General features: G+C 45.9%; 1 protein-coding gene across 1 annotated transcript in view; it reads right to left on the bottom strand.

Moving 5' to 3' along the window:
* Positions 1-18,246, bottom strand: part of ILDR2 (immunoglobulin-like domain containing receptor 2) — a 29,718-nt gene extending 11,472 nt beyond the window's left edge. The window contains exons 1-5 of the mRNA XM_010085407.1: positions 18,225-18,246; positions 17,965-17,990; positions 14,259-14,586; positions 13,040-13,159; positions 3,785-3,841 (exon numbers count right to left, since the gene is read on the bottom strand). Coding sequence (XP_010083709.1) covers positions 3,785-3,841; positions 13,040-13,159; positions 14,259-14,586; positions 17,965-17,990; positions 18,225-18,246 — 553 coding nt within the window. The remainder of the gene's footprint in view (positions 1-3,784; positions 3,842-13,039; positions 13,160-14,258; positions 14,587-17,964; positions 17,991-18,224) is intronic.
* Between the last annotated feature and the right edge of the window lie 4,748 nt (positions 18,247-22,994).

Here is a 22,994-nt window from a genome sequence, read left to right as displayed (position 1 = left end):
AACATGAAGGGGAGCAAGAAAAGGTTTCTCAAACTTTGCTGCTGGGAAATCTGCAGTAGCAGCAGCCATGGTAGGAGTAGGTGCCCAGCCTGTGCCGGGGCAGCTCCCAGCTCTGCATCTGGCCACCCTGCACTTTGCAGGGGACTGCATGCACAGCGCTGTGCATACTGCCACATGGCTACTCCCTGGCTTAAGGGAATGGTCAGTGAATGCATCCAGACAAAGAAATGTCAAGACTTTGAATGTATAGAAGACCTGGAGTTGGTTTTACATTAGGAAGATGCACCAACCTACCTAGAAGTCAGATGGCTGGTGAGGGAAAATCTGTGGGGAAAGACTCTAGGTGTACCCAGGTAGTCATTCAACCACTTTGGAAAGATGGTAAGAAAGCGAAGAAAGAAGCGGTGGGGCTGCTTGGCAGTGAGGTAGGGTTTACCCCTATCCCAGAGGAAAAAAACCAGCAGAGCACTGTTTCTGAACAAAAGTCCAATGTTCACTAAGGGGTCTCCTGGCACATTATTATTTAAGATGTAGAAGTACTGATACAAGGATTGCAATGTGAATACAGACTCACACTGGAAAAATAGCGCATTTCTCACCTGCGCCGCTAAGCTGAAAAGTCAAGGAAAAATGTTCCGCTCAGAACAATCAAAACAGAAGACTTTTTAGTTCTCAATAAAATGCAAAAATAAAAAGTGTCATTTTTGATTCATCCACAGCATTCTGTTTGAACAAAAGTAAAATTCTTTGCTTTGCTGCAGTTTTCCTTAACTCTTGTACAAAGAATTCCCTTTTTTAAAATGCCATTTTTAATCTAGAATTTACAATTTCCTTTAAAACATGTCAGCGAAAGATCTGGCATTTACAAATCAAAACACTTCATTTCAGAAGTGTCAAGTGAAATGTTTTATATTTTTTGAATATTTTATTTCTTTTTTGGCTGAAACAGATGAACTTCATTTAAATTTGCAGATAATTTTGGTCCTTGTGGAATTTTTTTTTTTTTTGTGAAGTTACTACACACTGAGAAAAATTTATCTAATGAATAAGAAAATGGCTGGAGGGAAGCATTCATGAATGGAAAAGGAAGAGCTGAGAGGAGATTACTGATCCAGTTCCTCAAGTGGTGATTCTAGGAGCCATCTTATTTAATATTTTCATGAACGACCTTGACACGGAAAACAAGAATGTGTTAATGTACTTGAGGATAAGGGCAGGGAAGGGAAGCATTGTCACTGAAGATGAAGACTGGGATATGATCTAGAAAGGGCCAGTTGACCTCGGGCCTACAATAAGAAACATGAAATGCAGCAATATACTGAATTTCAAGGTATGCAGCAATACTTTCAAGGTCACATGTTCAAAGATTAGGAACAATTTCTGCTCCAAACAGGACTTCATTAGTTGAAAACAACTGAAAAAGAAAAGGAAGTATACTATTCCATCTTAAGACAACTGTAACCAGTTATGCAATACAGCCAAAAAGTCGCAAATGTCATCCTACGCCCAGCAGAGGAGGAATTTCCAGTAGCGTTAAGGAAGTATCAATGCCCATCATACAAGGCCTCCATGTAACTTCATCTGGTGTTACACAGTTGGGTCATCTTTGTACAAGAAAAGATTAATGCAGGCTGGAGCTGATGCAAAGCAGGGATGTGAGGGGATGAAGGGACTCAGCAGCCTGCCTTGCACCAGGAGAGCTGAAGCTCACTGTGTTAGTCTACTAAAAAGAAAGCTGAGAGCAAACGTTGCTGCTGCCTGTAAATATGCTAGGAGGAAAGGCAGGTATTAAAGGTCTTACATAAATAGGCATAAACAGGCTATAAGTAATGTAGGTGGAAGCTAGAAGCAGCACATCAAAGAAAGTGATCCAATGGGAGAGAGAAAGGCTAAATCCAGACTACTGTTAGGCTTGCTGAATTTATGGAAAGGATGGAATTACATGGAGCTCTGGATAGCAAGCACGATAGCGAGCCAGACTATCCAGTCCTGTACTTCCTAATCTATATCAATCTGAGTAGGGCAACAGCTCACTGTTTTTTCTTTTGTCATGTTCTCATCTTGTTCTCTACGACCATCATTGATACAGAGAAGGTGAAATAGTATTGCACGACAGAAGTGGCCAGCCACAGCTCCACAATGAAGCTCAGATGTCAGATCTCCAGAGCTATTAGTGAACAGTTCACAACCACTCCATAAAGGATAAAAGCCTGGTAGAGGAAAAAAACGAACAGCACGTCCATTGTAAGTGTATCTGTGGTATTTCTGGAAACATTCCAGGAGTATAAAAGGAGGTCAGGTTAGTATGTACATTACACGTTGCAAGATATTCACTCAGCACCAGGAGCGGATGTTTGAAATCAGCGTCCCAGTAACAGGGACCTAAGAAGCAGGAGGGATTTTACTTGAGAGGAAGGTAGACCATTTGCTTCTCTGATGAGCTTGAAAAAACAGCAAAAGAGGCTGCTGGCTCCTCCTTTATGCACAAAACTGGGATTCAAACAGTTTTACCTGCAATTCCCCAAGCCTTCCTCCAGTACAACTGTTACCTTCTGTCACAGCCCTTCTAGATACAACTGTATAACCCCAAAATTCTAATGTCTACCAAGCTTAAATACTATGCGTCCTTGGTGCCTGGGAACTACTGTTTTGTGCTTGCAGAAGCATCTGCTTTTGTTTATTCAGGTAACAGGCAATACTAACAGGTGGAATGTGGTTTGCCACTGCCTTTTACACTTTCTTGTTGTTTATATCTAGGCAGTGGGGGTATCAAAAGCTACCTGGCCAACACACAAGAATTTTATACCCATTCAATAGAACTTTAAATAGTGGGGGAAAAAAAAGTGTTAGGCAACAGAGAATCAACTTCTGTCTATGCTGAGAAGACCAATCCCTCTCCTGCCTTGCTGAACTTCCAAGGAGCTTTGGGTTACACTGGAGGTGGGGGGAGTGTCTGCCTTCTCTCCGTTTGCATCTCTGGGACAGACTCGAAAATAGCTTCACACATTTATGTGGAGTTGCATTTTTGCACAAAGGTGTGAAAGAAACGCTCCTTGGGCACTGTCAGGGGATGATCAGATGACTCAAGGGCTAAATGTTCTCACAGCTTTTCCCTTTCAAGGACAATCTGTTGTACAGTCTCCATTTCCTCTGCAAGGAGTGCCAGATCTGGTGGCTCTCATTACTTTGGCTAACAAGGGATTTATCATGGGCAGAGAGCTTTTATGTCTGGTCCAACCACCTGGTGTTACCTAGATAACGGCCTGGCCATGCAGCACAAGAGGGGCTGTGCCACTGAGTTGCTAACCAGTGTTCTACTTCTAGCACCTCCTGCGCTACCATCTGTGGTGATGGCTACAACGGTACCCACAGGATAGGGTCTGGGGAGCGGAAGTTACTGCTGCACAAAAGCAGCTGACGTACAAAGCCATACGGGCACGCAGGCTGGAGCAGTGTTACCTTTGTGGTAGTAGGGGGAGAGCAAAGAGCTTGATATAAAACCTACCCTGAACAGCGCTGGCATTTCTGCTCTCACACTGATCCTGGCATGACATCAGCCATCTCTGTATGCTGGCTCCCAGCACGGCCATTCCTCCCCCAAGTCCCAGCATCAGCTCTCTTGGATCTCAGCCCAACACACTTTCCCAGTGACAGACTTTTCTCCTTTTATCCCCAGATAAAACACACGTAAGAGTGAAACGTACACCACATGAAGATGCTACAGAAGGATAAACAGACAAGATGACAGAGGACTGGGTGATTGAAGGGTGAAATGACTGAATACCTGGCATGATCTCCACAGCAAAACTGGGCAAGAGATCAGCAAGCAGCCCTGTCCTGCCTAGAAAAGACAGAAGGAGGAGAACAAGGAGAGAGGTTACTGCAAGAAAAACCACACTCCCCAGCCCCTGCCTTAGCCTCCAGTCCCCTTCCTCATCAGCCCACTTGTACTCTTAAGTGAACTCCTATCAACCATAGATGTCATCCTGCTCAATGCCTCTGCCTCTGCACTTCTGCCATTTCTGTGTCCTTGCATTTTATCCTTCTCGGCAGAGCTGTGGGAAAGAATCCGGAACACAGTTTCTCCAATCTAGGCGCAAAATTACAAGAAGATGGAGATCCCCTTAGCGTGGTTACATGGTAATATCTTTCTGGAGTTACACGTGCAAAAAGCTCACGGAAATGCACAACAGCCCTCAAACAGAAGGATTTTGTTTACTTTAAACATGTACTGATGTAGTTTGGATGGATGTGAAACATCTTTAACCCAAGGCCCTTGACAAGTCAGCCACATGCATCCAAACCCCAGAGGATGGTGCTCCATGTGGGGCTCTGCAACCGCAGAGACAGCTCCAGGAAAGGAGCTTTGAAGCATGACTGTGAGTATGTGCTACTTATTTCAAGATGCACGAGCCACTTGGTGAGATGGTGTGATACAAGGCCAACTCTCACCAAACCAACTGGGGAAGGATTAGTGTATAAATGTGTGGAATCACTTTGCAATAGGAAAAGAAAAAAATAAAAGGGCAAGTCAACTTCTAATTTATAACTTAATACGAACAAAATACAAGCCCAAAGGCATCTCGGTGCCTGTTTTGGCACTGAATGTCTGGGCAAATGGTGTTCAGCTGTAATTTACACACACCTGTGCATCGGTAGAACAGCCCTATGTTCAGCTGTGCTGCAACTCTTTTATATAGCACCAGGATCATTCTAGGTTTTTTAAACACATGCATAACGGAGGAGAGCTGCACTCTGAAGAGAGACATACATTGTAGATATAACATAACAGAATCAGCTAAGGGTAAGCCAGTGCAAACGTGGTAGAAAGCTACCTTTAACCTCCCCACATGCCCTTCAGGTCCTGCACTAAGCAGCACTCAAACACAATGATGAACTAGATCCCAAGTTCCTTGGCCTCTAGTCTGTTCTTGAAGCATGGTATAATCAAATTTCCGATCTTTGTTTTTAATCTGTGCTTCAGCAGAGCTTCTGTAGAGATCAAAAATCCATAAGAATGCCTGCTGGAGCCATAATAAACATCCTCTGAATGCAGGCAGCGCTTTGCAACTAGTTGCAACCCATCAAAGCTGTGCAGTACTCACCGTAACGCCATCATGATGAGGTGCTCCTGAAGCCTTAGCAAAAGATACACTGATCCTTCAGATAATTGTTCCTCATTTACTACTCGGAAGCAGGAATCTTGACATCAGTCTACTACAACATTTTCATCTACATTTACAAAGAGTTTCGTGACATTCTTTGCAGTCCATTTTCTGAAAGGATCAAGTGTCCAAACTGCTCACAGCTAGCTTCTTATAGGAAAGTGCTCATGTATGATTTTTCCTCACAAGATATACGCACACATGCAACGTACCTGTGGCTTAAGTCTTGGGTGCCACAAATGGACTGCAAACACATGTACCAAAAGTCTGCCTTATGTCACAGTATGGTAGATTTACATTATGCTCCATGTGCATACTAAATATGTTCCTTATTTTCAGCAGATGCCAATGAACAAATAGTTGGAGGTACACAGCTAATTTAGGGCTGGGATTTGTGGTACCAGAGGTAAGTGAGCAGCTCCATCTCATGAGTCCAAATAGGCACCTGCTTTGTTCTGAACCTACCAAAGAGCCTCAGTCCCTGCTAGTGCTGGCTCTTACAGTGCCTCCTGATCCCCAGGGGGAACCACATGTTCAAAGGGGATGAAGCATCCCTCAAAAATAACAGTGCTTGAGAACTTGATAACCCATTACAAAGACAACCAAAGCAGTTCTTCTGGGCCACCTACAAGCAGTCAAGTATTTCCCTGCTTGTACAGCCTCACTCAGCTCTGCTGAGTATCTGCTCAGGGAATTCGCTCCCTTGGGAGGGCCTGACGCTGCTGCTCAGCCCAAACTCTGCCTCAGCCTAAATCCCACTTCAGCCTAAATCCTGCCGCCTTGACCACCCTGACTGGCAGCCAACAAGCACAAAGCCCACCCCTGGACAGTCATGCCCCCAGCAGCTTTCAGTGCACCCCAGCTCTCCCCCCCTCCCCGTCCTGCACCAAATGAATTCCCTGATAACCCTTCCCCCACCGTGCGCATCCCCCTTAGCGTGTGAAGCCAACAAGCCTGCGCTGCTGCTGACATGGCTGAGCCGTGGTTGCCACAGTGATGGGAGGCTCCCCACCACTGCCCCTCACTGAAGGCGACTTTCCTCCCACCCTCACCGCCAGCAGCACGTGGAACAAAAGCAGCCAGTCCGAGAGTGCAGGGACAGGGCGGCCCTGGAGACAGGGCGGCCCTGGAGGGGGCATGAGCCGCCACTGACTCTCGCTTGCCTGCCCCTTGCAGGTCTGGCCTGGCAAAGCCGTGCCCCAAAGCCAGGCGGTAGCCCGCAGAGGGGAGCCCAGGCAGCACGGTGCTCGAAGCCGGGGCCAAGGACAGGGTTTCAGTGAGCAGGGCCTCCCTTTGGACCTGCATCTGAAACATCAGTCAGGAGGAGGTCACAGTGATCATGGACACCTCTCTGTGCCCAGGCTGCTCCTTCTGCGGGCATTAAGCAAACCTCACTTCTCTTGTTTTTGTGTGGGTTTTTTTTTAGAGGAAACTTGAAGGTGGAGGGCTGGGGCTACAAAGCAATTGGTGGGGAGAAAACACTTTAGTAAAATGTCCTGCAAAGAGACCATCTGGCTGCACCACCTCTGCGCGACGGCCCTGCCCGCCCGAGGAACAGGCCGGCTGGCACTCCAAGACACGGCCAGGCACAGCTGCTGAGTAATCTCACCACCGCGCCCCAGCTGACACCCCCGGGGCAAAGAGGGAATAGATGATGGCCCCATTTATAAGGGCTGTCCCGCGTGGCTCCATTGGAGCTAGGAGCTCGTCCTTGTTCCAGCACGGATCTGGGACACGCTCCTGTCTCTATTCCCACCGTGCTGCTGCAGGGCTTTACCCACCCACAGCAGCCTCTCACTGGGCACCTCACACATCCCAGACTCCAGCCTGCCCCAAAAAATGCAAGGGATCCTGTGAGCCCCCAGACTGCCCTGGCAGATCACAGCAAGAGAGGGTGAGGAGGAGGAATGGGAGAGGGAAAAGCTGAGGGGGTGCAGAGCAGGTCCAGAAGGTGCAGAGATACAGAAGAGGTGAGGACAGGGATTCATAGGCCAGAGGGGGCGTGACAGAGCTGGAGAGCAAAGAGCAGCAGGTCAGGGAGGACCTGGAGTCAAGCAGACAATTAGCAGAGAGTCTGCAGAGAAGAGACACAAAAATAATTAGGGTAAGCAGTGCAGCTGAAAATAAGTGATGACATGAATAAAGTAGGCACAGGTGCAGGCGGGAACATGGCAACTGGGTAAATAGGGGAACATGGTAAATACTGGCAACTGCATAAATGTCATAAATATTGAGAAAATACAGGAATAAGTGTTGAATTGGTTTCCCCATCGGGGGCTGCCTCTGCAGCCCTACCTGCAGCAGTGGGACCACAGGAGGCAGCAGCTACAGACAGAACTATTTCTTCCTCAGTGGCAGAAAAATCTACCAAGCCCCATCACGGCAAGAGGCTCCTGGCACAGGACACTGCCCTGAGGGGAGGCTGGAAAGGACAGGAGAGGAAGTGTGGCCCTTGTAAATCAGATATTCGTCTAAGGAAGCTGCTGTGAGATTTATTGGGAGAGTATGGCGCTGCAATGAGTTCCTCTATGCTCCCTCTGCTTGGAGTAAACTTTTATAGTTTCTTCCTGTCCTTCTCTTCAATTGGCGGGAGAAACAGCAGCAGCCCTTCTTGGAGATCAAAGTTTTAGCAGGCAACAAAGACCTCCAAGGAGGCTGTTGCCATGGCTGCCTTAGTAACGGAGATCTTTTATTCGGGCCAGTCTCCTTTGTGAGCAGCGTGTGGCTGTTGCTGGCAAATAAGGAGGAAAAGGAGGGTAAAAAAACCTTGGCAACAAGTAGCACTTCTAAATGGCGTGAAATATAACTAGGAGTAGCCCGGGCTAGGATGAGGGGGACTGGACACAGATGACAAAGGCAGCAGTGCAGTGGTCAGGTGCAGGGCAGCAGAGAGGACAGGATGAGCATTTTGGGGGCGGGAGGACAACAGCAGCATTCCTGTCCTCAATGCCTTTCCTGGATTTTTAAGCAGATGGCTCCGGTGCCACTCACTTCCGTTGCCTGCTGGCAATTCCCACCTTTGGTCAGGAAGGCACAGCTCGAGGTCAGAGAGCCCTTGCTGTGAGGCTGCTCACAGACCCCTCTCTGGCACAGATCTGGCCCCCTCATCCCCAACACACAGCCAGCAGCACCATCATCTCTGCCAGCTGCTGGGACCAAGTACTGGCTTGGATGCTACTGGCAGCTTTTCAGTGAAACAGAGCAAAATTCTTAAACCATTGTCTTGTAAGGCAAAATTTTGCCAAGAACTTTTCCGTCTCTGAAACTGCCTTGACTTTTATAATACAGTCACTCCTGGCACACAAGAAACTCTAAACCTGGCTATATTTATACCAGCCATTGAGTCACTTTGCTGAGTAAGAACTGTCTTATTAGCATTGCACACCATACACACACGTCCCAGCAGAGATTTATCCTCTCTGAAAGCCAACACATGTCTCTATTAGTACATTAATTACTGTGCAATATGGTGTGTGTACATGTGTCTACACTCTTCCCTACCTATGGGCGTTACACTTGGTAAATTTTGGGTTTAGCCTATATCAATATTGGGTGGTAATACAGACTACCAAAGATGTCAGTTTACCAATGTTAAGTGCTAGCTGACTTCGGAAATTAACAAAAACCTCAAGAGCTAATTGTTGTTATTTAAAGCATAACAATAGCAGAAGCTGAAGCTTCTAAAAGATTAATTATAAAATAATATTTCACTAATACATAATTTAGGTAGTACTAGCTGCTGAAAATGAGAAAAAAAGCAGGCAACAGCTGTCTAGCAAAGCACACAGATAACAAACCAAAGTATCAAACCAACAACTGGGATTAGTGGATCACTTTCCTGCCTCTTCCAGGAACTTGACATGTCCTTGGGAATGAAGCCACTGTTTTGTGAAGCGTGTCTAAACTATGTAAAATCTCATAATGCAAACACTGCCAAGCTTGCACAGAGCCATGTATTTCAGGGTAGCCAGCTGTGCCTAGCTATACCCACAGCCATTGCTCTCCATTGTACCAGCTTCAGAAGGGAGCAGTATAGCTGCTTTCATGGGGCCCTGCACCTAATTAGTAAATTCTGTCTCTCAGAAAGGCTTACAGGGTTATATGCAATCCCCTGCAATTAAGCTAGACTGCTTCCTGATGTGAACTGGGTCACAGGAAGCTAGGACTGACACTGCCCTGTACTTCTGATTCGAAGGTTACGCAGGCACCCTGCATCCACTGTACTGGTACACTTCCTGTTCCCTCCAACAAAGGCTGCAATGAATGACCTTACTGAAGCCCACTGACGTTCTCATATAAAAAACAGTACACAGGGGCTACGAATAACAATTTCATTAACAGCACCGTCTGTGTTTCAAGAAGCAGGATACTTAGCTGATAGCTACTAAGACAAACATAGACTTTCTTAAATTTAGGATTCAGACTTTTTGATTCAAATCACATTAGTTCTAAAAAATAAAAACATACAAAGTTGCAAATGGATTCACTAGCCCAGCTGTAATGTCAGCAAAAGGTTCTACACTTCTGGTAAAACACATGAGCACAGAGAGCATCACTTGACTCCTGTTGTAGAATTGCTAAGCTCTGTACTAGTCTTGCCACAGCAGAAGCATAGCAGAGTTCATACAGTTTCCAGCATGCTAGACCCTGTTTGGAGATGTCAAATGCCATCAAAATACAAATATTTAATAGAAGTGTCATAGTACTTCTAAATTTAAACTCTTTCCTTACTCTGCAGTAGGTTCTCTACCAGCCAATCTCCTGTGTTTCTGAGGCACAGAGGTTACTATACCTCTTCCCTTGACTACACTAATTTCCTTAGAGAGGGCTAAAGTCCCTGACTAAGCAAAACCTACTGAATGGTCTTTTCAGCAAAGTACATAAGCACATGCTTAACATCAGGTATGCTTTATAAATCCTATCAGCTTTGCTAAGCACAAATGGGTATAAATAAAAGCTTATATGCTTTTCTGAAATAGGCCTGAAATGAAGACAGCACACAGGATTCTCTGATGCTACCTAGAGTTGTCCAGCCACTTTGTGTGTCAACATGACACAACCAGGTGACAAAACTCAACACGTAATCCCATCATGACCCAGGCTGACTGGCTACTTAGACTTCACTGGAAAAACTGTGAATAGAGACAGAAGTCTCTGTGATTGCTTCCATAATTAAAAAAGGAATACCGTAATTTACTCAGGTTTTGGATTTTGCTCTAAGTTGTGATAAAGCAGCTTCTGAACAATTTTTAATGTTGCAATTCACTGTATAAAACCAGGATCCTCCACTTCTAGCTAAGTAAATTTCCATTAATTTATTGATGCTATTAGGTAGATACCATTTTTGCCTCTCAGATCTTTCAAGGTTTCTACATAATATTAAACTGCCCTGTCCCGCAGTCTCTTTCTCTAACCTAAACACACCTTTCATCTCGTTTCTTAATATGGAACAACTAGAAGGGATATTTTCCTATTTCCTATTTACTTTTCCATTCTGATCTTTCTGTCTCCCCTGACTGATAACATGAGCAGGTAGAACCTCTGCTCTATTCAAAATTTGAATCTATGCTTAAATCATGCAGCAGCCCCAAAATAAGCAATGTAATTTATATTTGAAAGACCACTGTCAGCAGGGAGCAAACAGCAATGTGCTGTGGGAACTATAGTGTCTCTTGCAGACACTATCCCTCCACTGCTCCAACCACCTTAATAGGGAATCTGAGTTCCACCCAAAGATCAGCAAACAAAACACTTTTGCCACATTTCCCCTAGGACTGTGGAATCACTTAGATCTACATCTGTACTCACTGTCTCCCTGCAAGTCACTAATACCTAGCAGAGCAGTGGGATGCAATAAAAACTGTCCCAGAAGATGGCAGAATATTAAGAAATGGTATTTTCACCACTGCCTGCTTCTTCCTCCTCTTTTAGACACCAATGGGAGAGGCAAGGGAAAGGGAAGAAAAAACACAAGCAAAGGCATAAGGAAAATAATAAGATGGGAAGGAAGGAAGAAAAATTGGTAGGTAACCTGGAGTCGCTCCAAAAGCTGGAATGTTGCCTCCGTACACACTACCCAAGAAAAGAAATACACACAAGCTGCGCCAAACAGCATGAGGCAGAACAAAGTATACCCACGACAAGTATGCTTTCATGCTGCTGCCAAACTTAGCAGAGTGCTGCACAAAGTGCAAGGTCAGACCCACAGGCTCTATGTAGGGAACAGAAAAGCAGATGTGGTCAATGTAACGCAGCCTAAGCTATGTGTTTCCTCCTAACATAACCACAATGAAGTGGGGTCAGGGACATCATCAACCCAGCTTCAGGAGGGGATTTCTTTGTTTTCCCCCTACGTAGTCTTCTGTATACACTGAAAAACAGATTTTTTCCTGTTACCATGGCACTGTTTCATCACTGGTGTCTGCGCGGAGTTGTAGACACAGATAAGAGAAGACACCAAATCCTGGACAGGAAAGTGAAGAAGGGACAAAATTCAGCAGCCCATCACCATGCAGGCACAGACAGCTCCTCCAGAGAGGCTATGTAAGAACTACAACTGCCACCTGGCAGAGATAATCTCACTTGAACTAACAAAGGTCAGTCTCGGGTTTGTTATTAACTAGCGTAGATACACAGTCACATTGTGGATTTACACAGGGGTATGACACCGTTTTCTGGAGGGACCCATTCTCCAATTGTCCATTGCTTGACTGACATCTGAAGGGGTGAGTGGAGGTGATGGCACTGTTATAGTCACTCACCCAAGCCATTCAACGTTTTACTTTGTGATGACAACTATCGCTCCAAATACAAATGCCAATTAAACTCTGACCCTAGCCATGAGACCAAGGGCACTTGACACAACATATTCCACCATATCCCTCTACGTATCACGTACACACTACAAACCCAAGCTTTTAACAATTCCTTCACAGGAGGTTCAGAATCTGTACACCCAAGAACCAAGCAAGCATGCTGACCAGATAAACATTAGTGTCAGCAAGCCTTAAGTTGGAAAAAACTCATTCTACTCTCCTGGCACAGTCTAGGGGTGAAGTACTACAGCTGGCCCAAGGCAGCGTCAACAGATGTCCCTGAAAGGCCCATTCTACTCTGCTTTCCTCCTCCAGCTGGTATGGGTGCTTTTTTGACTTTTACAGTGACCTGGATTGTGGAAGCCATCACTGAAAGCTAACCCTGCAAATAGGAAAGAAACTGATCCTGATCACCACACTGCTCAAGGGAGCTCAACACAAACAGAGTCAAGCGTGCATACTGCAGAGAGGACAGGTCCTTTTTCCAGTGGCAGCACCCGCTTAGACCTGATTAGGGTGACTGTGAAACTGCACCTCTAACTTGACAAGCATAATCAGGCAGACAGAAAAATCTCTCAAACTGACACACTCAAGCAGATAAACATGGGCTTTTTGACATTCTCCCAGGTCAGAAGAGCAGCACAAAGAGGATGTTAAAAGACTGCAAAAAGCATATGATGTGGTGTCTTCTGGGTGTCTATTTTTAAAAAACTGTCTCAAGTGTTCACTTTGCTGCAAGTTTCTTGTTTTATGCCTTAAAAACAAGGGTTCTGACTTTCCACAGCCCTGCACTTTCTGTAGTCATTTACGCCTGTGTAACGTGTGAGCAGTGTGGGTGTAAACATTACTATTCTGGTTTGGTAGTGTTTGCCACCCACTTTGCCTAGGTGTGAATGACTGCACAAGGTGCAAGGCAACAGTAAAGTTAGTGCAGGGACTGCTTTGCGTAAATCTTACACCCATAGTAACATGGTGCACAGATATGTAGAGAGAGTGAGAGAGCAGAAGGAAAGACACATCAGCTATCTGCTGAAAAAGCAATCTGGCAAGAGGGCTTACCAAGCACAAGTAGCTCCACTGATTCTTCATTATTGCCCTCCACATCGTCTGGTGTGATAATAAGGCAGTAATAGAGCCCACTGTCTCCCCACATCAGCTTCCCAATCTGAAGGTCTGCATCTGAAAGGTAAAAAAGAAAAGTCAGGCTTTCCCTCCAACACCTATAGGAAGAGTGAAGTGTCGAAAGCACTGGGTCCGTCTCTGTGTCTCAAATGCATTTCATTTCCTTACTAAGAAGGGGGGTTAACCTTATCCAGAGTATCAGAGTGTTCAGGAAAAAACAACAGCCTCAGGACTCTGTGTCTCTAAGTGGGAAGACACGTAACTCCACAGAGGCAGCTCGCTCTTCAAATACCAAGAGCAGAAGGGGTAACTGATGTCACCCTCTGTCCTTCCTATCACGTGAGCCCTGGGGTCCCAACAGGATTTGTGGCATGCAAGAAGATGGTGCCTCCTCTGCAGCACTTCAGTCATCCACCGAAAAGGTTACAGGGAGACAAAGGAAAACACTCCTCCTTGCTGAGGCTGATCACACTGTCTCTACACCAAGGAGCCTCCACTTATAGCTAGAGGGTCTCCTGAGTCAAGCAGAAGCCTTGTACTTTCAAGGGAGAAGGTTTCTCACACAGCCTCCCAGACCAAATGTTTAAGGACCCTGCCACCCCCACATCTCCACCCAACTTGACTTCACCCCATAGAAATCTCTTCTCTTCACACTGCCCAAGGCCGTGTGGGTTTAGGTTCATGACAGGGTAAGCTGGTGAAGTCCAGAGTTGAGCAAACACAAGGCATAGGGTAATTTTGGCATTTCGGAACTGGGAAAAAAAAAAAAAAACTGTGGAGTTTGTAAGGAAGAAAAACTTAGCCTGCAGAGACTGAATTTATACCTCTCTTGCTGGCACCCCTTTGTTAAGGAAAATCTAGATACAGAGCAATACACAGAAGTCAGGAATAAAAACCTTCCACTTCATCAACGAGAAAAGAATAATGTGACAGGGTTGGAGACCTACTTGGAGCTGGATGAAAGGAAGTGCCAAAGGAAATGACCTTTGGGTCCAGGGTTGGTTGGTTGAATCCTAAATGTCTGACATAAGACAGCTCCTTTCCAGCAACCTTTTCTAAGGGACTTAACTGAACAACTACTGCCAGCCACCAGTACCCCGAATTGCTAAGGGTCAGTTCCACCCCCCACTAAGCATCACTGGGGTGTGAGAGTTACCGTGGACAATGCTGACATCTCTTTCCTTATAGAAGTCCCCTATAGTGACGGCAGATCCTTGTTTGGAGGCCACAACGCGGACTGTCCTCCTGCTGTCCACACAGTCCAGGTAAGGATCCCAGTCCAGGTTCCTCTTGCTCATTGTTTGTAAACCAGAAGTCACCATACCCAAAGCTTCTCCCATCCGGTCCTGGCAGTAAGATTTAAACCTCCACTGTACCACAGCTGGTTGGGTGGAAGAAGTAGAGAAATGGCAGCGAAGCAGAGCAGGCTGAAACAACATGGCCACCTTCTTCTTCTCAGGCACGGTGACTCGCAACCCTTCCACCTCAGCTAAAAGACAAAAAACATGAGTGTCATATGCCTCGGCATTGCTTGAAGAGGGAGCCACTGCATTTTATCATAGCGTCACTCTCCCCACATACATAAAATTAAAATGTCCATCTGTTTCAGGTGCTAGGGTGCAATACTCCTCAATGTATGTAAGCAGGGCTGTTGGCAGCAGAAGTATGTTTGCTTTTTTCAGGCTACAGCCACAAAGAAAAATGCAGCACAATGGGGCTGAAGGCTCAAATCCCTACCCTCTGGAGAGACCCTAACACAGTGGTGTGATGACTTATGGCTTCTGTGGCAGATTCACAGATAAGGAAGAGATATTTTAGGGATGGCCATACTCCGCTTCTAAGGCAGGGCAGCCGAGGGGCCAGATCCTCAGTTCATAACAATCCCAATGCAGAATAAGTTACCCCCCTCCCAATTTCTGTGGCATCACACCTCCTCCCTGAAAGCTGGGCAGCGCACAGTCCCTGGCCCAGCCCGTTGTACACTGGTGCCCACTTAGTGCTGCTTGCTCTGCCAAACTCCAGAGATGCATAAAAGAGTGGATCCAAATTGCACAGCTCCTGCCAGGGCTGGCGTGTAGCACTGAGAGAAATTGTTCCATGTGGGAGGTGCAGAGAAAAATGGCCCAAACACTCAAGTTTTTCACATTTCCAGGGAGAAGATGGATCTCAACACGTAATGTTTATCTACCAGCCGACAGAAGAGCTGCAGCCTGGAGCTGATGTATTAAGGCCTCAGAGAAGATGCATGGGACTGCCGCCACATCCTTGTGTAGCTTAGGGAGAAGCCGAGAGTCAGTAAGCAATGCCGCCAGAGAGCCCTCGGGAGAGTGAGGTACTTCATCTACCCGCAGAGGAACAGCCAAAACCTCCCACGCGTGCCCTTCATTGCTTCCCTTCCCCTTCTTGCGCTGCAGGCAGCAATGCCTGAGAAAGCACTTCCACAACACTGGAAACACAGGCTGACACTTTCCCAAGCAGGGATGTGCCGGCCTGTGGCGGCACAGAAACAGCCCAGGAGCAAGGCAGTGGGGTACCTCAGAAAGAAGAACTCTCTGCAGCTGAGGGGCAGCAGGGCCTGGTGGAGGTGGTTTGTATGAGAAAAGGGAACCAGTTTCAGTACGGGAAATGTCTTTGATGCAAGCTCCCTACACCCAGTTACCATACACCCCAAGGCCCAGAGTGCACAGTGAAAAAGAGGACAAGACACATGGAAACAATCAAGACAAGAAAGCAGCAGTGGATGTTTACACAACATCAGGAGGGACTGATGGACTTAGAGAAAGTTTAGGGAGGAATTAAAGAGTGAAGACAAAGAAAGACTTCTTCATGTCGGGAAGCAGTAGGAGAGAAGGGCAAATGCCAAGAAAGAAGAAAACAGACAAAAGTAACTACCAGGTTAAGTATAGGAAGCAGAAGGATAAGCAGGAAGACAATCATGGAACCAGGAAGCTTACGGACAGCTGGAAGGAGCTGAAGAAAGTGTCTCAGCCTAGGTCAAAATAACTTCAAAGGGCTGGAGCCAGGTTGCAGGAGATGAAGAAATGATGTAGAGAGGAGTCAGCAAAAATAAACCACCCACTCCAGAAACTAGAAATGAAAAGGAGATGGAAGCTGGCAAGAGAAAGTGAAATGACAGGAGATATCTTTAGGATGGGGAAAAAAAAGGCATAGACTAAAGCACTGTAGCTTAAAGCAGACTGAGAGCAATAAATTCATCAAAAGCATGACAACAGCAGGCATGAAGGGATAAGGTCAAGCTGGAGACAGCTGCAGACCTGAAAAGCAAAAGCCGGCAAAGATCTCATGATCAGGAGTCAGAACCAAAGAAAAATGAAGAGGCTGGACCAACACTGAATATTCAACAAGTTATCTATGTCCAAACTATAAATCACAATGAAGTCTATAAACACCAGTCAGGGGATAAAAATACAGTATGGACAGAACCTAGGGGAAGGCATATTTCAGAGAGGCAAGACAGTCACTGATACTAACAAAGAGTTAGTGATCTAGGCAGGATTTGACCCTGGGGACTACTATGAGAAGGTTTGCAGTACACAAGGGTGCTGCGGCATTTGCACAGCAATGCTACATTATGCATATAATGAATGCATGACATTATGAATATCGTACTTGTGCCACGTGGAAGTTGCACAGGATACGTTGCTAGTTTTGCCAGAAGTGCCTGGACCCAAATTGAAACACTGAAGTGTGGGTGTTCTCCAGAGTACCATGAAGCACAGCTGAGGTCCCAACAAGATGCTTCCACGGGAGAGGCAGGGGCATGAGGTAGCTCCTCCACTTTCCTGAGGGGCAGGCAGAGAGATAATTCAAGAAGCAACAGTTTGGACGTTTCTGCCAGGCCTCCTGTTCCCAGGGACCAAGGGGACAGAAATGTGGGGGCCACGCAGCACTAAGAGAATGTCATCACTTGCTTCTCAAGGTGAACCAAGTGATGACGTTGACTTATTCTCTCCTCTCCAGAGACCCATGCTTCCCCAGTTGCATCTGAACGCAAAAGACACGACAAACACCTTGAAAAATGAACGGTTCCAGGTCAGGCCTGTACTCTACGCCCGACCCCACGCAGTCTGTGTCCAAAATCAGCATGTGACGTGAGCTGATCCAAGTGACTCATCACGTTACTTCAGCTTCAGGGACAAAACAGTGACACAGTGAATATTTAAATCTTTCCCTCGTGAACGAAGTACACTTAGTAACACAGTGCTTTCAGCTAACCATGCACCACAGCCCTCCTTCCCTGTTAATGAGATTAATAAGTTTGGCAAGCCAGGGACTGCTTTAATAAATGATTAGCTGAGCTTTAGCAAATTCTCATCGGACTAACTTTCCCCACCCCACCCCCATGTGAATGCCTATATCGAGAAGAGGAGAGAGGGGAGAAGAGAAGAGAGCAAAGCGACTTTTGAGAAAACACAGGAATTCTCTTTCTACCCAAAAGCATTTGGGAGATGTGCAGTGAATTATCTGGCATCTTCTACATCCTACCCCAAGCTCTTTATTAACTTTTAAATATCCTTTTCAGATCCTGTCCAGAAATAGCATTTAAGAGCAACACATTGCTTCAGATTGAGAGACTGGAGCAGTGGAAAGTCTAGATCTATTTAAGTCAAATTATATGTAATTATATATAGCTGAACTGGGAAATTATACACCTGTTATTTCCTCTGGAAAAAAAAATCAGAATCGATTCATGTAATACACCACCACTGTAAGGTGTCCGTCAAAAAGGCCAACAGGATGTTCAACTGCTCGAAGACAAGGTGGTGGCTGTACACCTGTCAGTTACATCCATGCATGTGAATTACAGAGGACTGCTTAGTTCCTCAACTTCAGGAAGAAACTGCTGATCTCAAAAATCTCAAAGAGACTAGCCAAAAGAAGAAAAGTCTCAGATGTATCACAGGACAGAACTCTGGGCTGTTTATACAGCAGAGTAAAAAAAGAGAGTGAAAGATGTGAAAAAGGATGACAAGCTTAGTGACAGCACTGCGGTAGCTCTTTGTCTAGTTTAATACAAGTAGGCCCAAAAAGAAACTGAATTGTGCCTTGCTATATTTTGACTAACTATTTCAAAATCATCATGGAAATGTAATTTGGGCACTCCAGAGAAGCAACCTGTTCATTGTGAATTTCACAATGTTGGAACTTTCACAAGCAAAATCTAGCTTGTGGGAGTCTACGTCTATGTGACAATTTTGCTTTACTTTTTTCTTGTTCTCTTAAATCCCCAGAAAAAGGTCTGCAGATATTAATCAAGTGCATCTCAAAAAACACAGATATCCTTATTCTCAGAAAATGAAAAGAATCTATGATTTTGTGTGTCTGTGCATGTGTATACATACACTCACAGAGAAAGAGCCTAAAAATAATCACACTTCAGAAAACAACTGTATGGATTTTGTCTACTTCTCATTGGCAATGTGTATTTGTCTCCTTTCTCTGATTCTTTTGCCAAACTGCCCTCGGATTATGCATTTAAACTATGCAATCAACATTACACACAAGCTACCACTAATACATTTTACTGGTGATTAAAGAAAATTCCAGGAAGTGATTAGAGAGGGGGATATTTGCAAGGGCACTTCTGAGCCTTGTGAGCCTGATCTTCATAACCGCCTTCCAAGAGGAAAAGAGAGAAGGCAACTGAGAGGTGATAACTTGCTTTTCAGAGGCTCTTGCTTCTCAGTTTTCCCCCAGAGGAGCCTGTGCCTCCCTGAGGCTAGATGAATGCCACGAAGATTCAGCTTCACTACACAGCCTTAAGTTAGCCTTTATGAATAAAATCACAGAACTGTTTAGATTTGAAGGGACCTTAAAAATCATCTAGCTGGAAAAAAGTTGATCCAAAGCACTAATCCCCGTAAAAACTGGCAAAGCCAAATACCATAGTTCATTGTAATGGGTCTCAGACCACATCCTTGTAGCACATAAGATCTGAGTCCAAGAGAAGGCAGCACACATTATTCTTCAGGTCAGCATGGGTCTCCCTACCTGTGCATGCATCACATCTCCTTCTTTGCAATTATTTGGCTCACACTACCACTCGCCTGACGCAGTACAGCTGATGCTGTGAAACTACAAAAATTGTATCCCCCAATTTTATACACTTTTATTGGCAGGAGTGGCAGCTGTGCACACAGGAGTACGGAAGTCCTTGGGCCCTGAACGAGGCACCTCAGGAACGCTACTCCTAGACTATACCTAAGGGCTTTGGCAGAAAAGCATACATTCATTGGCAAGAGATGCTTCTCCCAGGGTAGTTTACATCACTTCCCCAAACAAACTGTTGTGCAAAAGGATGCTATATCTTTCTTTTTTGTGCCTTGACTACTATGCATCAATTAAAAGTGTTCTTTCCCCCACCGCTGAATACAGGCACACCATCCATACTTTCCAATGTGGATCAAGCCTGAATCTGGAAATGCAAGATCTGGGCTTTGAGACCGAAAAGTCAGAGATGATAAACAGATGTGTAAATAGATGTGTAAACAGGTGACTGGAGAGCCAATGGGATTGCTGAGATTATGTTGTACAGATTCCTGCCTACTCATGCTGGACTGAATACAATCCATGCAGTTACTCAGGAAAAGCCATCACCACCAGATTGTGTTGAGTGATGTATGGGAAATGAATTGGATGTCTTGGTCTGGTTCCTATCAGACTTGTGTTCTTAGCTCCGTGGCCACTAATTGTCAACTTTTTTAGCCAGCAAGAAACCAATGCCTAAATAGGTCAGCTGCATCTGAGGTAAAAGCAGGGTGCTGCTTTTTACAACCCCGTAGCAAAATGGAGAATTTCAGCTCCCTAACTGCCTAACCTGTAAAGTTGGAGAAAAGCCTGGCCTTGCACACCCAGCGCTCACAGCACAGAACCTCAGTACGAAAACACCACATGTAGGACACAGCCCAGACTCTGCAAACTAACTGCAGCAGACATTGGACTATCACTTGCTCTTCCCCATTCCCTGTGATGCTGTACCCCAGGTGCCCCATGCTCCTGACTTCTCTAGGGAAGTACACAGCCCTGAAATGGCGGGGACTGCCTAAGGGCTTTCCAAGAGCTTGGGACATTTCATGGGCTTTTCTCGGTATCAGTCTCTCTTTACCAGCTTCCCTGTGCTCATTACACTCTTATGACCTGCCCCTTTCATGCATTCACAAAAGTCACCCTGGATGTTTTCTGGTAAATTATTTCAGCTTCGGCCACCAGATCAAATCCACCCTGTCTGTCTTATTACTCTCTGAAAGCTGTTAGAATTTTCAGATGGCTCCTGGTTTACAGTCTTGGTTCAGCAACCCAAAAATTATTCACAGAACTATCACTCAACAATTGGTCACCACCAGAAGCCTGAGAACGAAGGAAAAGAAATGGGACAAGTCTCTCCAAGCCACGACACCTATCCTCAGGATGGCACTGGATTTCCACTGGTGCCAGTCCCACTCAAGGTGATGTCACAGGAATAAAAACTAAGAAAAAGGTGAGATTTCTTCCCAGTTACACAACACTTCTGCTGTGTGCAGCCAGTCAAGGCAAGTCAGATGAACACTTTAAATCAAGGCAGATAAAACAATCCACCCATTTCCCTGCCTTCCCAAGAAGTCTGCTCAGTTGGCCAGGAAACAGCAAAGCACAACTGTGCTCCAGCATGCCCCCACTGCCTGCTCTCCTCAACTGTGCCTCGGAAAGCAGAGGTAGTGTATCTACCCACCTGTTACTATACCATTGCATTGCAGTGGCTCCTCTGCATAGGCAGATGTTAACAGGTACCGAGTGCTATATTATCAGTGAAAAATTACTTGACAGGGAGAGATTATCACATTTTAATGTGGACATCTGTAATCTTTCTGGCTGTAATCTTTCCAACCTTAGACTGGTCATGATGTGGAAAAAAAAAAAATTGCTCTACTTGTTCTGTAGGTAAAACTGGAGTTCAGTCTCCAGTGCAACACTCCTCTCTAGTTTTAAATGCATTAGGAATTACAGCATTAATAAGAACAATGGTAAACACGAGGGGAGGATTCATTCCAGAATCCAGCTGCACTTGGTAGTTTACAAGAACCAGCTTTGCACAGGGGATTAAGGATACTCGACAAATTGTACCTTCTTTTTCTAGAACGAGTAGAAGACAGTCCCACACATATCCTAACCCATGCTACTTCACAGGAAGGAATAAAGGATGACCTGCTCTTAATCCTTTTGCTGTTGTTATTAAACCACTAGCTTTAGGCACGTGGGAGAGCAGGGCAGGAAGAAGAAGAGTCAAACCAAATCCATTGTACCTCACGCAGGATTTTTTTGAAATTGCAGTACGAAGTCACAATGCACAAAACCAAACAAAAGATAAATGCAAGAGCCAAAAATTAAAGACAAACAAAGGACAGAGAAGAATTATTACTGGGAGGAAAGGAACTGCGAGTGCTGATTAGAAATTTCTCAGCCCACTTCAAGGAGGGAGGAGGGGAGAGCCTCTCTCTCTTTCTTGCTCCCTTTTGTCTCCCAGCTTCCTCCCCATCTTGCACTCTCTCTCTTACCCTGGCCCCTCCACCTCCCAACCCCCACTTCTCTTTCCCGGAGTGGAGTGTACCACTATGGCTGGATTAGGGCTCCTTACCTTGATGCAGACCTTCCATTCCTTTGCACAGCCACTGGGGAGAGGAAAAATCTTGAATCCATGTTTGCTGGCCTCTCTCCCTTTTCTGTGCACACACGTACATGCTCACACTCACTCACATGCACACCTTTGCTTATTTGCTTTCTCTCAGCCATGAGAAAGGACAGCAGCGCCTGCTCTATCACTGGGCGGCATCGGCTGGGAGGCTGGAGGGGAGCAGGCTGACCCCGGCTGCCTCCATCTCTCAGCACACAGCTACAGCTAACCTGTTGCCTGCCGGAAGCCTTTGCCTGCTGGCAGTCGACAGCACCAGCGGCAGGCAATCCTGTCTCAAACACCCAGGACTAGAGGAGACTGGAAGGTCTTCCTACTGCAGCGGTACCTCTCGCTCTGCATAAGACCTTGCATGCTCCAAACGGTGGTTGCTGCCAGTAATCATGAACTACCTTTAATAGAGGGAGAAAAATGTCAACAGCACAGCCATTTAACTTGATGGAAAAGTCCTGATCCAGCCAGACATGTCCAGATAATGAAGCTCTTCAAAAAGAGGGAGGAACATAAGGTCATGTTTATCTACACCCTGTACTCCTTTACCAGTCCCTGGACGCTATTTATCAGCATACTACTATGGCTAGCAGGAGAGGACTGGTAGTTTTGGATGCGCTGGCACTCCAACTCAGTGAAGTGGGATCCGTTCAAAAGCAGCCAAATGGCAGGGAGGGAGGAAGGAGAGAGGCAGGGAAGGAGGGAGGATGAGCTGGAAGCTGCCAAAGTCCCAGATGAGGCCGTGAAACCCTGGAAGGGAGCAGTAGGCAGGCACCGGTGTTGAAGATGACTCAGAGTGAAAAAGCAAGGAAAGGGGTGGGTGGGTGGTGGGAGAGAGGTGTTATGACTAAAAGCCGAATTTACTGCTTGTGAATCCTAAATCTGAATAGGAAGAGCCTGAGGTCTTTTTTGTGGGATGCACTGGTGGTGGTGGGAAATATATGCCACTTAATTCAAGTACATCTGTTTCTTCTTTCAGCCTGTAACCAGCCTGCCTGGCTAAGTCAGCCTGCTGCAGCCTTTCCTAAAGCCTCCTGCCTGCTGCACCGGCTCAGAGCAGGCAGCTCCTGCCGCTGACCTAACAGGGCTCCCCCTCTTTCCCCGATTCCTGGCTGCCCTGCCGCCCTCACCCCGCTTTTATCCCTACCTTCTCCCGTCCTCCCTGTCTATCTCTCAGACCCAGCCCCTCTCAGTTTGTTCCCCCTGCCCTCTCCC

The sequence above is a fragment of the Pterocles gutturalis genome, unplaced genomic scaffold, assembly GCF_000699245.1.
Source record: "Pterocles gutturalis isolate BGI_N339 unplaced genomic scaffold, ASM69924v1 scaffold3630, whole genome shotgun sequence".
In the NCBI taxonomy this organism is placed as follows: Eukaryota; Metazoa; Chordata; class Aves; order Pterocliformes; family Pteroclidae; genus Pterocles; species Pterocles gutturalis.
The sequence above is the reverse complement of the archived record's forward strand: the minus strand, read 5'-3'. Positions and strand labels throughout refer to the sequence as shown.